We start from the raw sequence: 16,613 nt of genomic DNA on the forward strand, positions 1-16,613 counted from the left end.
TGCCTGAATGCAGTGGATTGCAGAATTGTAGTTTTTATTTGTGTCATGATCTCAAAACATCAATTTGTTCAAGCAGATTAAGCAAATACAAGACTCTCTTTGATTACTGTGGCATCAACTGGGTGCAAGATAATTGTTTTGTTTTTTTTTTTTTTTTTTTTTTTTCTAAATCTAAATTAGGAAGGGGAAAAAGTAGTAGGGGAGACATAAACCTGATCCTGTAATAAGCAAATATGATTGCATTCCTCATGGATTTTTATTGTGGATGATGTCTTGAGCACCCTGATTCAGCTCTGAAGTTGGCTCTGGTAACTATATGCTGCCTGACTTGGACTGCATTATTATGGAAAACAAAGTTTATTTTTTCTTACCTTTTCTTCTAACCCTACAAGGTTAAGCAAATAACTAAGTGCAATCTGCTCTAGAAGTTCACTTTTAGATTTGTTTGCTGTTTCCATTGCCATAATATCAAAATTGTTTTGAAGATGCTCATACTTGTGTGTGTTTTCCTATTTTTTTGACTTTTTTTTTGGAGACAGACATTTTAGATGGTCTTATACTGTATGGGAATACCTGTCAGATGTCTTTCCAGAAATCATTAAAGAATTCTGGGTGCAGGGCTAATTTTAAGTAATGCTTTGTAGTAGTATGACTTATTTCTTCTTTCGTTATTCTTCTAGAAGGCAGCAAACATCTGTCCAAAACAAATAAAGCCAATTTGGATAACTCAAACAGAGAACCCCCATGAAACAACATAATAAATTTATGTCCACGGTTGGAAACTTCAACAGCTATTTTTGCAGTAGTCTGTAAATGTAATACAAAGAATTAACACGTAATGATGCATTTTGGAAATGTTCTGTGCTACTAAAGTGTGGGAAGGAGACCAATTATTGTTAAATATTGTAGTAATCTCCAAGTCTGTCATGGAAAGTACTTCAAAAATTTGCCTTCTTTTCCAGCAGATTATTAGGTTGAGGTTAGGTTAGATCTTATCTTCAGAAAGTGAGTTCAAAGTAAGTATCCTCAGACTGAAAATGGTCTTACATTTCCTCTTTTTGTTTCCTTATGCTCAGTAGAATTTTTATGGCCTGTAGAGATTAAGGACTTTTCTCCTTAATTTGTTTACTTTGCAGGACATGTCATACTCTTAAGTGTTTTGTCACCTCCATCTTTATTTGCCTGAACTAGCACATACTTTTGGATTGCACACCCTTCCACATGCTTTCAGGTTCTTTAAATTTGTCTTCCAATATCACTCAGTCTTTCCCAACCTGAATGAGATGACTTTTTATTATAAATAATTATCTAATAGTTTAACCTGTTTATCCTTCTTCCCAAGTGGCCAGGTCTTTGATAGAAACAGGTTTTTAATAGGCCTGTACAAGCCTGTTACATTCATTTAAGCTGTGATCTAGGTCATATCTGAAAGTAGGCTAATACCTGAATTCACTGAGCCAGAATACCCACAGCTAATAATATGTAAAATACTGTCCTTCAGAAGTTTTTCTTCTTGACCCACTTTCTAAACTTGGGGGTACACCTGATGATTTGTTAGATTTCTTTCAATAGAAATTTGGGTATTTTCATTAGACGCTAGGTCTCTAGTATAGCCTACTAGAAATATGTTTTTAGTGTTTTACATGTAGCTATACAGTTACTGTGAAAACTGGCAGAATGAAAAGTCAGATATGGGTAGATGCACCAAGTGTAGATGTGGATAATGACAGCACACTAACACAGATTGTGGATTGTTTTTTGTTGTTGAGAGTGCTTACGTCTTTGGGAAAACAATCCAGCTAAAGGCATTCCTGAGTTGTTGCAGTGAACAATGTATACCTTGTAAGGATGATCTGCATTGTCCTTCGTGGTTCGCATAAATGGTGGTGAATTTTCCAGGTGAGATACCTCACTTGTTCCTTAGGAAGATGTCAGAAGGTGTGGGCCAGTGGACAAGACACATTTCTATCACAATCCCATGTGATAAAGGGAATTTAACCTACCGTCACATGTTCTCAAACTTCTTAGAGTGCTTTAAACTCTTTGCTCTTGTTCAGCTATGTTGGTCCATACATCACATAAGGTGTTTCTGCATGAAGACTCGCAGTTTGTGCTCTAAGTTCAGTTATTTAACTGTATCTGAATGGCTTACTAGGTCTCAGAAATGCAGAACAGTGGGTGAGAAAATGGAATCTTGGCAGACTGCAAAAGTGCAACAAATGCTACATTGCAGATTCTATGTATTTGTGCTTTTGCAGCTGAGGAATTAGTGTACAGTTGTCCAGGTCTCCCCTACAGAAGGGGAGACCTGGAAATTGTCAGATGGTGGTTGAGGTTAAAATGGACCTTTCTAGTCATTCCACATCTCTCTTGTACTGGCAAGCCTATAACTGTGTATGGTACTCCAGATGGGGTCTCAACAGGGCTGAGAAGAGGGAGATCACCTCCCTCAACCTGCTGGCAACACTCTTCCCAGTGCAACCCAGAATACCGTTGGCTTTCTTGGCCACAAGGGCATATTGCTGGCTGTCATGGTTCTCAGGCACTTGAGTGACTCCTCTTGTTTCTGTTTTGAATTTAGTAGGTTTGTTTCAAAGCATTTTTCTATTTTATGCGATCCTTTCACTTGCAATGGAAGTGTTTTGAACATGTTGTGAATTCTGTAGCACGTCAAAGATAGGTGGGGGTTTCATGAGTTAGCCTATTAAAGAGAATGGCTATTCCATCAGGATTCATTTCAGATTTCAGCCTTGTTTGAATCAGCATAGCTGGTGACATGCAGGCCTAAGACAATTGTATCTAATTAAAAAAATACTTAACCGGGACACTTCGTGTGGGAGCCTAGTCATGTCAGCCCCCTTGTATAGTCAGTGGAAGGGGTCAAAGATCTCTAGCAAGCATTTCAAACCTAAACTGTTCATGGATTGTTAAGAAAACATATGACTTTTATGTTCCTTAGAGTTTAGTGGAATGAGTTTTGGCTTTAACAGACAATCAAATAGGTGATGACCTATGCCCAAGGTCTATACTGCAGTCTTGCAGAGCAATGTCATTGTACTGTGTCTTCCATGAAAAAGCGTGTTCTTCATGAATTCATTGCAAGCAATGACAATAGGGAAAGACTGAGCACATTGCAAAGCGATAGCTGACAAGAAATGAGGCTGCTTGGCTGTGGTGATTTTACTCAGCTGGGCAGCTGAACTCTACCAGAACCATTCTCTCACTCCCTCTCCTCTAAAGGAAAATGGAGGAAATATGACGAAAAGGACAGGGACATCACTCAACAATTATCATCACGGGCAAAACAGACACAGCATAGGGAGACTGATGTAATTTGTTACCTATTATTAACAAGTAATTAACAAGTAATGTTTATTACTTGTTAATAATAAGTATGTGTTGTGTCTGTGTCATCCCCACTCCTCTTCCCGCCTCCCTGCTGGTGCAGGGAAATGGGGAGTGGGGGCTGTGGTCAGTCCCTAAAACTTTGTCTCCGCCACTCCTTCACGGTCACTCTCTGCCCCTGCTCCACGTGGTGTCCCTCCCATGGGATGTCATCCTTCCCAAATTGGTCCTGCGTGGGCTTCCCATAGGCAGCAGCTCTTCAAGAACTGCTCCAGATATGGGTCTGTACCACTGGGTCCATCCCCCAGATGGCTCCAGCATGGGTCCCCCACGGGCAACAGCTCCCCCCAGACCCCCTGCTCCTGCATGGACTCCTTTCCATGGGCTACAGCTCCGGCCCAGGGCCTGCTCCTGTGGGGGCTCTCTTTGGGCTGCAGCCTCCTCCAGGCCACATCCACCTGCTCCACCAGGGGCTCCTCCGCGGGCTGCAGCATGGAGATCTGCTCCATGTGGGACCCATGGGCTGCAGGGGGACAGCCTGCTACACCAGGGGGCCTCTCCACAGGCTACAGGGCAACTGCTGCTGCCTGCCTGGAGCACCTCCTGTCCTCCTTCTGCACTGACCTTGGGGTCCTCGGTGCTGGTTCTCACTCCTCACTCTTCCAGCTGCTGTTGCCCAGCAGTGTGTGTGTTTTGTTCTTTTTTTTTTTTTTTTTTTTTTTTTTTTCTTGAATCTGCTATCACAGAGTCTCAACCAATGTCACTCATTGGCTCAGCTCTGGCCAGCATTTGGGTCCTCTTGGAGCTGTGTGGAACTGGCTCTGATCTAATGAAGCAGCTTCTAGGCTCTTCTCACAGAGGCCACTCCCGCAGCCCTGATGCTACTAAAGCCTTGCCATGTACCAAACTCAGTACCTTGGCACAGTGGAATTCCACAGGAAAACACAGCATTTGAGCCTGCAGTGTTTGTGAGGAGATTCCTACTTTGTCTCATAGGGATAACTGCATATCTTCATGGCCAGCACTTAACAATGAATGAGATAAATGTGTTTCTCTTCATAACAAAGGCTTGGAAAAAACTCATCTTTAAAATTACTATTAACTGACCTAATATGAGCTGTTATAGCTGACAGACTGGGAAAACCTATCTCTGACTACAATTCCCTAATAACTGATCTGTCTTATCTCAAAAGCCTGCTTTTTGTATCTTCTCAGGTACCTCCTGCAGGCAGTTAAAGGAAGGACAACAAAAGAAAGCACCATGTCTTCGGTCTCCGCTTATTACAATGGAAAGACCGTACTTATCACAGGAGCCACAGGTTTCATGGGCAAAGTGCTGGTGGAAAAGCTTCTGCGCTCCAGCCCTGAAGTGAAAGCAGTTTATATTCTTGTAAGGCCAAAGGCTGGACAATCAATGCAAGAGAGAGTGGCCAACATGTTGAAATGCAAGGTAAGTTTCTATATTTTATTCTTAAATCTAGTCTGAAATCCATTTAATCTGGTATGCTTATAGGAGTTCTGTTTTACTCAATTCATAAGAACAAAATACAATCTACTGTAATCTTTGCATAATTTTTGTTTTATCTATAAAATGAAAAGCATGCATGAATCTGAATCTGTCTCATTTAGATGTGTGATACAGGATTTTACGTTGTACTGATATACCTTTTTTCTTCCTTTTTCTGTATTGCTCTCTGAGATTTTTTTTTTTCTGAAAACACGCCATGTTAGGAAGTGTCCTTTTTGGCAAAAAAAAAAGTGGCATTTTGTTTTCATTATCTAGCTCTTTTCCTTCCTCACTTTCAAAACTTATGTTTGAATGATAATTGAATGATAATATTCCAATATTGAAACCGAGTGAGCCCATTACACCCTTTTCCTTGCACTTAAGGTGTTAAACTTGCTTCAGAAGAAGCCTAGGGGCAACAAATAGTGTCTGTGCTTTGCTGCAGTACAGTAGGGCATCTGCTATCTTCTAAAGTCAGCTATAGTTTCACCTCACTTTGGAAATGACAAAATACCGTCATGTTTTGGGGAGCAGGGGGGAGTTTTCCAAACTTTTGGTCTTTTGCTGCAGACAGCATAAGTTAATCTGCCTTGCGAACTGAAGTACAGACTTTTATGACTTCCACCCACGTGGCTTCCCTCTCCAGTGAGAACCACATCTCTAGTATTAGAAGGATGTCAAAAGCCTCTGTTGCATTAAATGTAGAAATGTGTAAGAAGACACTGGTAGACCAGTTATCTAGAGTGGACTCCGGGTCCTCAGGAGCTTAAGCCAGTGGTTAGGTCATGAACTTGCTCAGACTCCTCCAGCTGTGATAAGTGGCAGAGTTCATGCTAATGCTTCCTGCTAGCGTGAATTTGTATGTAGACAATGTGGAATGAGAGGACGGAACAGATCGGACCCTAGGAGACAAGAAATCACTTGAAATTAATCCAAGACTTGTCAACATATCCTTAGAGCATTGCTTTAAAATTCTGAGTACAACTTGACTGGAAAAACAATTCTACTGGAGTTGGAGGCAAAACAGGTCTTATAGATAATAATAATAATAATAATAATAAATAATAATAATAATAATAATTAAAACAAACAAACAAACAACAACAACAAAAAACAAGTAGAGTTTGGAGAAGGCTTTTTTCTCTATTGTATTTAGGCATCCAAACAATGAACTAGAAAAATCTTTAATATGCCCAACAACAGTTTGATTTTTTTGTATTTTCAGCAGATGATAGATTATTTTCCTGTTTAAGAGAACTTTTGCATTCATAAGTGCTATAAAAGGAAACCATCATGCTAGTTGCTTTTTTGCAAGTCTGTCAAGTGCAGTTTTTCAGTACTTTTCCTTTCAATGAACATTTTCAGCTTTCATCACTGACAACTGTGGGTAATGGTTTTCATCATCAAACAGCAAAGTCCCAAATATGTCATGCTTGCATGGTTTTTTGCATTTTGATATTTTTTTTTCTGTTTTGTTGTGGTGGTGGTTTTCTTTCTTTCAAATAACTTAGAAAATGAGGAGGAACCAAGCTATTTTCCAGGACTTCTACATGCTTTGTTTGCATTTTCTATATAAGTATTACTGTTTTTTCTTCAGTTTGTCGGTACATCTTAGTGTTGTTGTTAGCTCTAGGTGAGGTTCCCTTGTAGCTGTTTTATTGATGCAGCTATACTAGATGTACCCTTTTTTTTCCTAGCATGTGTCAGCAGTTTTAGGCATGCCAACAGCAAACAGGACTTGATAACCTCTCCATGAACCTTTGTCAGACAGCTTCAGTGAGCCTTCAAGTTTACTTGTTTTCAAACAAGTAAAAGGAAGAGGAAAGTGTGTAGGCCTTCAAAAGGAAGAAAAAAAAAAACAAAAAAACAAACCTCAGTGGGTATGATCACAACTCATCCAGGACCCCTGAGGAAGAAGGATGTATCTTTGATGCTATTCTTTTAAAAATAAAGCAATAAGATAACTGGCTCCTGTGAGAACACAGCTGTCTTCCATTCAAGGAAGACTGAGAGGGCCAAAGAGTTAAGGTTTCATATTTCTTCTACATTTCTTTTACGTACCTAGATATTATGTCTTTTGTAGAGATATAGCATGTTACATGAGGGCTTTGTCCAAAACCAAGAAAGATTCTTGTTAAGGATTAGGTCCTGAATAGTCTCTAAAAGAAGAGAGCATCTTTACTTTGATTAGTATAATTGCATTTTTTGTTACTGATATAGAAGTGAGCTCCCCAGTGCTAAGGCACTGTTATACATGGTTAATGTATAAGTAGACCTCAGCTAATCAGCAGGGTGTGAATATGGTATTGTAAGTTCAAGGAACAGCAGATTCTGTTTAGCAGACTGGTTCAGTTTACAGGGTCTGTATCTCACGCAACCAAAAATTTGAACTCCTGTTGTGAATTGGTCAGGTGTGCTATGCTGTGGTCCAAGGAACAGTGGTGGGGCTCAAAACACTATGGAATAACCTCAAGAATAGTTTTCCTCCATGCATGGGATAGGAAAGTACAACAGTCCTCCTTGGGGAAAGTATGCAGAAATGTATATGTGTACACACGGATGGCCCTTACCAAAATAACAGGCTGAGAAAACATATAGGCTCAGGCACTTTAAAATGTTCATTTAAAACTAATAATAATAACAAAGTTTAGGTCCGTTTAGAACTGAACAATTAAACCGTCTCAACAGTCTCTTGCAGTAAGGGTCACACTGCTTCTAAAGATCCCATTTAGTCAGGCCTGAGGTGAAGTTTACTGCACGTTTGTGCAGTGTATTTTCCCTCAGTGGTCTTGTCCAGAAGGGACCAATCAGGAAATGGTTCCAGAAAAGTCCATCATGACAGGAGGAAGGCCACAAAGCACTATGGCTGGTCTCCCAGTTCTGCAAGTCCCCTTGACTCCACCTGTAAGAACTGCTTTTGGTGCTGATCCCAGCTACGGGCTTTGTAGAAACCAGGATTTAGAGGAAGAATGCTTCTCCAAAGCAGAAACCTGACTTGTCAATGACAATTTCCATATGGAAACGTTGACAGCGTTTGTTTTTTTCTTTTCTAGAGATTATATTGTTAGTTACAGAAATTCATTCTTGGTAGGTGAAGAGTGCAAGAAGCATTAACTTTACATTTTTGCAGATTGTTTCCAGTTAAGTCATCTGCATGTCTATAAACCACATAATGAGTTATTCACAGTCTAAAGAGTACACTTGCCATTTACAGTTTTGGTTTGCATTCTCCAGTTCGGCAAACCTCTGAGCTACATATCAAATAAAAATGCAAGAAAGCTTATTCCAAGTCTGTATGCAACATTTGCATTTGATGTTCTTGATTATAATCACTGATGAAGAATGCGTGTATTAGAGTATGCACAGAAAATTTAGAATTAAGATCCTTCCCTTCCTTATGTATGTATAATTTCTGATCTCTTCTGCATCATTATTCTTTTGCTCCACATTATGTTGGATTTAATGCAATACATTTCTTGTATATGTTCTTAGGAGAAAATACTTTTTCTACTTTTATATGTAATCTTATTTACTGACCAATCACACATCCACTTTAAAAGTTAACTCTTCTTCTACGTTATGCCTTGACCCATATTATCCTCTGGAATTTCTAATTTTTACATCCAGAAAATAAATTTTTCAGGAAAGACAAACCAGAGAAAACCAGGTTGCCAGCTTCTAAATATTCTGGACAAGCAGATAAAAATATTATTTAGGATGAAATAAGATGAAAGTAGAGAATTAGATTGTTACAAATGAGTTGCACTGCCTAATGCCAAGGTTCTTCAGGTAATGTCCTCTGGGGATTCTTGATTTCTGGTAGTACGTTACGCAATTTATTTCAAAAACACTGTTTAATTTTTTATTTCTCTTCATGTATCTCTTAGCACAATCTGTGAAAAAATAAATATATCTATTATATCTATAGGGGTTTAAGCTTTGAGGCATTACACCTGTGAAACTGCCTTTTTCATAGTACGTAAATGTGCATATGGTGGAAGATAACTCCTGCTGAATAAAAAAACAATCATAAGTAATGAAAGTGTGATGCAATGTGAAGGAACCAAATACCTTAGTGTGTTCTTTTAAAAATATTTATTGTCTGGAATTTTTCAAATTCTAAATCAAACATGAAGAATAAAATTATATATTAAAATGATTAGAAATCAGATTTTTTTTTTTGCAATGTATTCTGGAGTAGATGAACAGATGGCATTAAAATGTAACAGAATACTGATTTTTCTCAGATCTTGTAAAATTAGTTCTATATGAAGTTGTGTTATTGCATTAATATGAAATGTATAATGAGCAGATCCTTAATTACCTCAGCATTAATTCCAAAATGAATGTGTGCATTGAGGAATGTATGGTGCACGGTGACCTTGCCTGTTTATGAATGGAAATGTTCTGTTTTCCAGTAGTAAGTCTCCAAGGGAATCAGGCTATTACCCCGTGCTTAATGAAATGCCATGTCTTTGTGGCACAGGCAACAGCTATTAAACACACACACACACAAAAAACAAAATAAAATAAAATAAATAAAAAATAAAATAAAAAACAAACAACAACAACAATGATTGTGTCCATAGATGAGGATCACAAGGCAAAGCTTGACAGATGTCTTATTCATTAGCTGATGGGAGGTGTATATTTATCAGAGGTAGGGCAATGTTTGAGTGTTCTTTGTCTCTGATTCCTCCTCATGCTGAAATAGGCAGGAATGCATGGAAGTGGGATGTCTCAAATTCCATGGAGAACAATTACTGAGCTAATGCTGAGTCACTTGTACCTTTCAGCAAGGGAGAGCAGAGCATGCCCTGCATGCATCAGACTTCTGTCACTTGCAGTTGCTGGGCTGTTTCTCAGGTCTCTTCATCCAGCGCTCCTAGTTGGAACGGTCAGTTAAAGCAGGGAGTGGAAAAGACTCTTGCTAACATGCCTGATAGTTCAAAGGGAAGAAGGAGAGGCTCAGAAGCTGTTGAAAAGGGGAAGCAGATATTGCAGGATATCTGCTATATCCAGAAATACTATATACTATAGTATATACTGGATATGTATAGTATATGGTTATATAGTATTTTATATATATATATATATATAGTATGTATAGTTATATATATAGTATAGTAAATGGATATATACTATATATCCATATATCCAGAAATACTATAAAATGCTACTGCTTTTTAATACTGTCTAACTACAGTTTACCCTCGCACTGCCAACAGTTGCAGAGAGAGTTTCTATCCTGTGCCTCTTTCTTACAAAGATTTGTTTGGAAGCCCATGTTATGATTCAAGTCTGAAAACTGAACACAAGTCCAGCATTATCAGACACCTTTCCATTCTTCCTGATCAAGTATGTTATATTTATCAGCAAATACACAGTAGAACTCCGGTCCTATAAATTAAGCCAAATCATGGCAGATGTCTCTTCTTCCACTTCCCATGAGTGTCCCTACTTTCACTCCTGGGCTCATGCATCTTGATCATCACCATAAGCTGTTGAAGTTCTCCATGTAAAACCACTGCAGTGGCACTCCCTCTGGAATAGTGTCCCCTAGATTTGCTGTGGCCACTGCAATGGGGTATGCATCAGTACCTGGAAGAGAGTAATGAGATTTTTGGTTGATGGAGCAGGATTCCGCTCACTCAGTAAGAAGTGTGGAAACTGCTAATGTGTGCAACAGAGGTGAAGATGTTTTCTGTTTTATTATTTATTTAGCTTTTCTTCATTTTGGTCAGTAGATTATCCGACATAACTTTGATATTTGTATACTGAGGGGACTTGAACAAAAAATTGTTTTTATTTATTTATTTTGCTGACTCCATGACTTGTAAAACATATGGTAAAGAGGAGCTAAATCTTAGGGATGCTAACGTAACAGACATGAATGTAGACCAGGGTCTTGAATCATTCTGTGCCTCTTTCCTAAGCTAACACTATCTGCCACCTTGTTCTATTTCATTTCTTTTTCTCATTTTCTCTTTTCTCATTTTTCCAGTTTGTGAAGAAGAAGGCTGGTGAGGTTTTTCTTTGTATATAATCAGGTCTTTGTATGTAATCAGCTAATAGACTGTTTCATGCAGCACAAGAAAAGGAAAAAACAGCTGATGATTCCAGCAAGATAACCTTTCACACTCAACAACAACAAAAAACACAGCTCACTGGTGTGATCGCAGTGTCGCTTTCTGCTGTTGAATGTTTGCAGCCCTGCTGCTTCTGCTGCTCCTTAGCTCCAGGCTCTGCATGACCCTGGGCATCTGGAACAAGCCAGGTGCAGTAGCACTGATTTTTCTGGTTATTGTGATAAAGTGAGTGCTAAGCTGCAGTCTTGTATGGTGACAGTTCCTCCTCACCTGATGCACATTCAACCCATATTGTGACTCAGGATGTGGAATCTCACCCAGCAGCTTTCAGCTAAATTGGGAGATCTGGCAACCCTACCTGCTGTTTCATCTGTTCTCTGTTGTAAAATCCATGTGTACCAGGAGGGTAACTGAGAATCATAAAGGCCCATCTTATTATCAATTAGCTTCAGCAGAACTTGGCTTCCTACAGCTCCTTGCTCTGTTGCATTTGCAAGGCTGTCAGCACAGATTGTAGTCTGGAAGTGCTGGAAGAGCAGCTACGTGGAAATGAAAAGACATTGTTAATGCATGCTCAAACATCAGAGGAGAAACCGTGAAAAGAGAAAAAGGGAAAGAAATGTGATGTTTGAAATTGTCATCCATTGCATCAGTCAGGTAAATTCAAGCTGTGATCAGCTGAGGAAGAATGAATGTGTGTGTGAGACTGAGAAAATTCCCAGAGAAAACAGGTTTATCTCACACTTCCATAGTCAGAGTGCAGTTTGCTGCTTCCAAGTGTACATGGATGCTGCACAGTAATTTACAACTTCTCCACACACTGTAAGTTGATCAGATGCATTAGAATTACAGATTTAGAACAAAACTCTGCAAGTGATTAGTGACAGTTTTGTAACTAATAACTATAATTTTCTGTATATAATGTATTTCTTTGCTAAAAACTGTTTCTGGTGAGTCTGACTCATCTTGGTGCCCTTTTGTAGACTAATTCCCTTTGGAATACTTTAGCTTAATCTTGAAAATGGAGTCCCTCAGTATCAACAATGACTCTGAAAACACTGGTCAGCTTACATATTTGAAAATGTTTTTCATGTCCATTCTCTTTTTTCAAACATACAACAGCTGGTAAAGAAGAAAAAATCTGGTGAGGTATCTATACCCTCTTTTTTTTTTTTTTTTCTTTCTAATGAAGCTGGAGAGAAAATATAGGTGACAGGATTGTGATGCAAATTAAGTGTTCAGGGACAAAGAGGAAGCAGTTAAATAATGAGTTGGTGCTATTGCTAAAGAAAGAACTTACGTTTTTTTTTTTTTAAGAAGTTACAGTGAACATCAAGACATACAAAAGAAGAGATGCAAGCTAAGTTCAAAGACAGGAGAGAGAGAGGGAGAAATGGGTCATGATCAAAAGAGTAAAGAAGTTTATGACATAATGGTGACAGCAATGGAAATATTAAGAATGAGGAAAAAGCAGTACAGATGCGGAATTAAAAAGGCTGCAATAGAATTGAAACCTTAGAGATCCTGAAGAAATAACAAGAAGGGGAAAAAAAAAAAAAAAAGAGAGCAGGTCTGCACGGGCTATCAGAAAATGGGGAAAAAAATGTAAAAAGCATCAGAAAAATTATGAAGAGTCTTTACTGTTAGTGAGAGCATAAGGATCTGGAAGAGAATGGGATTGAGGATCTAGAAGAGGGAAAAAAGTAACAAAATGAGAAAAACAAAAACAAAACAAAATAATAATAATAATAAAAACAAAAACAAACAAACAAACAAAAAAACAAAAAAAAAAAAAAACAAGAAAAGATGTTGATAGGGATGAGGGAGAAGAGGAATCATCGTTCTTTTCTGAAATCAATGTAATATGTTTTATTTACCTTATTTTGACATTCAAGATCTATAGGTATGCAAACACAGGTCTTTGCACTAAAAATCTTTGGTGAAAAGTCTGGTCATAAGTAGAAAGGAGAGCAGTAGTTTAGGGTGATGGGAGAAGTAGCTTAAGATAATGAGAGAGCCAGTCAGAGTGAATCAATATCACAATTTCTGGATTACAAAAAGGATTATACCTGATTTAAAACCGGAACCCTTATGCCTGTCATATAGCTCTGTTGAATTCATCAGTTCTCTTATCTCAAGAAGACAAGACAATGTTTTCAGCCTTATTTCAGTTTATGCCAAATACATTCATCTTCACTGAGCTTTTAGGAGTATGGGAGAGGAGTTTTCAAGAAGCTTAAAGAACTTTTCAAGAAGTATTCCAGAAAGAAGGCTTCTGTCTTCCACTTAAATGTTACTTTTAAATTTTTGTGGTCATTTATTGGGAAAAAAAAAATAAGTTGTTGATGAATATCTACTAAACTAACCGTAAGTTATTCTTTACCCCTTGGTCTTAATTATGTTGCTGAACAGAAGAGATTACATATGAGTACTACCCATCCAGTTCTTCTCTACAGTAGTTATCTTCTCTGCAGTTCTAGAAAGTTATTCAGATATGTTATTTTGCAGAACAAGCTCTAAACTATTACCTTTTCCTTTAGCCAGTTAACTTTTCTATTCCCTTTGCTCTCTACCTGTCATGATATCATGAAGACATTCATGTGGTCTGAGTAATTCTCTGTTCCTCCCAGTCACTAATATCAAGAGTTTGAAAGAGGTACTGTTCTCCAGTTTGAGAGGAAAATGAAGTCTCTTTCTTGTCTTCTAATTAAGATCATTCTCTGATACAGTCACAATATAGTAGCCATTCCCAGAAAACTTCATCTCCTAATTTAGTTAGTAGGGAATCTGACAAAGAACACTACAGAGATGATATTATTTTAAAAACAAGTCTATTTGCTGCAGTTTCAGCTAGTTTTTTATGAACATGAAAATGCAAAACTTCTTCCTTCCTAACTTGTTTTCACACTCCTTTCTCCCTTTATCAATCTGTGCAAAGGTGCATAGAAAATCATCAAGGTTGCCAGGGACCTCTGGAAAGACCCCCCACTCTCAGAGCAGGTCAGATAGAGCCACTTTGCCCAGGACCATGTCCAGTTGAATTTTGAATATCTCCAAGGTTGGAGAAAAAAAAAAAACAAAAAACAAACAAATCACAAAACTTTCTGATGTTCATTGTTTCTTTGTGTATTGTCTCTTATCCTGTCATTTGGTATCCCAAGGAAGAGTTTGGCTCCACCTTCTTCTTTGCTCTCATCATCAGGTATTTATGCACATTCATGTGATCCCCCTGAGTCTGAGTCTTTTGTTTTCCAGGCCAAAGAGTCACGGCACTCTTTCTTCATCACCAAATCTCACCAAAGATGTAGCAAACTAAGATTTCAGTTGAATTACAACTTTAGAGGATCTTCATAACATTGCTTGAGTTTGCATTTATGCCTGCATGCTTTTTGGTTTGCATCCCAGGCCTAGCTCCTGAAATCAGTGGAACTTCCAAAGCTAAATGAAAAAATACCAAGGATTAAGTGTTTTGTGAAGGGTGGATTTCAGAGGAAACCTTGGAGAGAAGTAACTTACAGTTGTCTTTTAAATTATGTGTAGTGGTGGTGGATTTTCTTTTTGTTCTGGATGTGTTTTTTTTTTGCTTTCTGAAAAAAAAAAAAAAAAAAAAAAAAAAAGCATTTGATTTTATTGCCAGTATTAAAACTTCAATTGAGTTTGATTTAAACGTAACAAGAAGTGCTTAATACAGGAATGCAAATGCATTTAATCATTCTCCTATACCTGAGAAAACAACATTGCCTGACTCCAGCCCAAAAGCCTTGAAACATTTGGAGCATTGGCAAGATAGGCAGTGTCTGAGTTGGGAAGGAACCAAAAGCAAGATGCAACATTTTTATCGGTACTCTCATCCACTTCTTTTGCCCTCACAGTTGCATCTGAACATGACCCAGGGCATTTTCAAATATTTCTTAATCTGTTTTTCCGTAGTGTGTGTACCAGGGCCTGGGATGAAGGGTCTCTTTTCTCAGGGTGTCCCGATAAATGCATACAGGCACAAAATTGGCTTCCCTTCAGTGTAATTTTTCTGGAAGAGAACAGAGTGGTGAAAATGGAAATCCAATCCTAATGTTTAACTTATTTCAGGAGAGTAAAGGGAAGATTTAGATTCTGTAATCCAATAAATGAACTCCTCTGCTAGTCAGAGATCTCTCCATCCAGAAATTCATCCGTTTTTGGATGTCGCTTTCCTTGCCAGTAGAAAGCTTTCAGTATCACCAGTACTGTTGTCTGCATGTCCTAAGCAGTGAAAGTTGAGGAAGTGGGAGAGTGTGCATGAGAGATATGAAAGAGGCACAGTTGAAGGTGAGTGTAAAGTGTTCAGTGTGAAGTTTTCAAGAGGACAGGAAAAGCACAAAGAGCATTGAAGAGAAAAGCTCCGCTTTATAGGCTTGAGTGATTACATCAGTAACAGAAGAAGGACTATTTCCCAGCAACTTGTGCTGGCCTCAAGGCCGTGGAGCAACATCATTAGAGAAGTCCTGTCAGGCATCCTTTGTAACCTTCAGATTTCTCCCATGTTCGTGTTTTGCTCAGGCACATAGGAAAGCTGAGCTGTTAGGCAGCTGCACAGCATGTTTTGTGTTCAGAATTTTGCCAAGTGACCTGTTCACCAATTAGGCCTTCAGCTAACATGTTTTTAAACAATGTTTGTCATTTTGCCGGAGCCTGTGACTTGGCTCTCAACGTGTGCGAATTGGCACAATTCCTTTTTGGGCTGTTGCACTTCAGAACTATTCTGGACACCCATGGAGCTGCTCGTGTACTAAAGCTCATATGCAGGCTTGGGTGTTCTGCATTGAACTGAGGTTGAATAAGGACACCTAACCTGGGGCAACCTCTGTTGGGAACATCTTGGCCTGCAAATCATAATTAAGAATAAAGGCTTATGTTTTTTCTTAAATGGGTCAGTAATGCACCTATCAGTCAGCACCCAAGGAATAAAATTTGCTATTTGGTCATTCAACAAAATGTAGAATTATCATGTTTCATCCTTCATGTCCAATTTATTACATTCTGACCCAAGCTGCTCCTTCCAGATTTTCTCAAAGAAAGCTTTTCCATTTTCCTAAATTTAACCATAGGCTTTTCTACTTATTTTTTTATTATCTGCCAGCTCACTGAATGATGGATGCTAAAGTCAGTTCTATGCCAGAATGCCTTAAAAAGAAATAAAGCTTATTGTGAAAAAAAATGTACAGTTTAAGAACAAACCCTAGATACAGTGGCACAGAATATTCTGTGTTCTATTTTGCCTTTCCAGTCAAAGCTCTCTCATATGGTCACTGGATAATGCTTTCTACAAATAAGGTTGTTAAAACAGAGGGGAGATAAGAGTCCTTAAAGCTGAGAATATTCAACGTAAGTAAGGTTTAGAAAGAGCTCCTGCTTGTGACACTGATACATCTTGAAATGCACAGTCCAGAGTATTTGATCTTCCAGGCTTCCTGCCTGCAGAGCAAAGTGGCTGGCTCATGCAGAGCCACCATACTTGCATATTCATCACCCTTCTCCCACTCCCTGGCACTATGACTGAAATAGTGAAAGCAGTCATAGGGTAGTCCTGTACAGCAGAATTCTGTGGCTGCTAAGAAGGTGATCATAAGGTCACCTTCTGACAGGTACTGATGGCTGAAAGAAGTACCAAAAAGCTGACCCAGAATTGATCCCCT

At 38.6% G+C, this 16,613-nt stretch overlaps 1 protein-coding gene across 6 annotated transcripts in view; it reads left to right on the forward strand.

Annotated features, from left to right (window-relative positions):
- The window catches only part of FAR2 (fatty acyl-CoA reductase 2), a 157,331-nt gene that overhangs the window by 66,661 nt on the left and 74,057 nt on the right, over positions 1-16,613 (forward strand). For all 6 annotated transcript variants that reach the window (XM_084510647.1, XM_084510649.1, XM_084510652.1 and 3 more), the window contains one exon: positions 4,561-4,795. In XM_084510647.1, coding sequence (XP_084366773.1) covers positions 4,561-4,795 — 235 coding nt within the window. The remainder of the gene's footprint in view (positions 1-4,560; positions 4,796-16,613) is intronic.

This window comes from Aythya ferina (genome assembly GCF_964211825.1).
Source record: "Aythya ferina genome assembly, chromosome: 1".
NCBI lineage: Eukaryota > Metazoa > Chordata > Aves > Anseriformes > Anatidae > Aythya > Aythya ferina.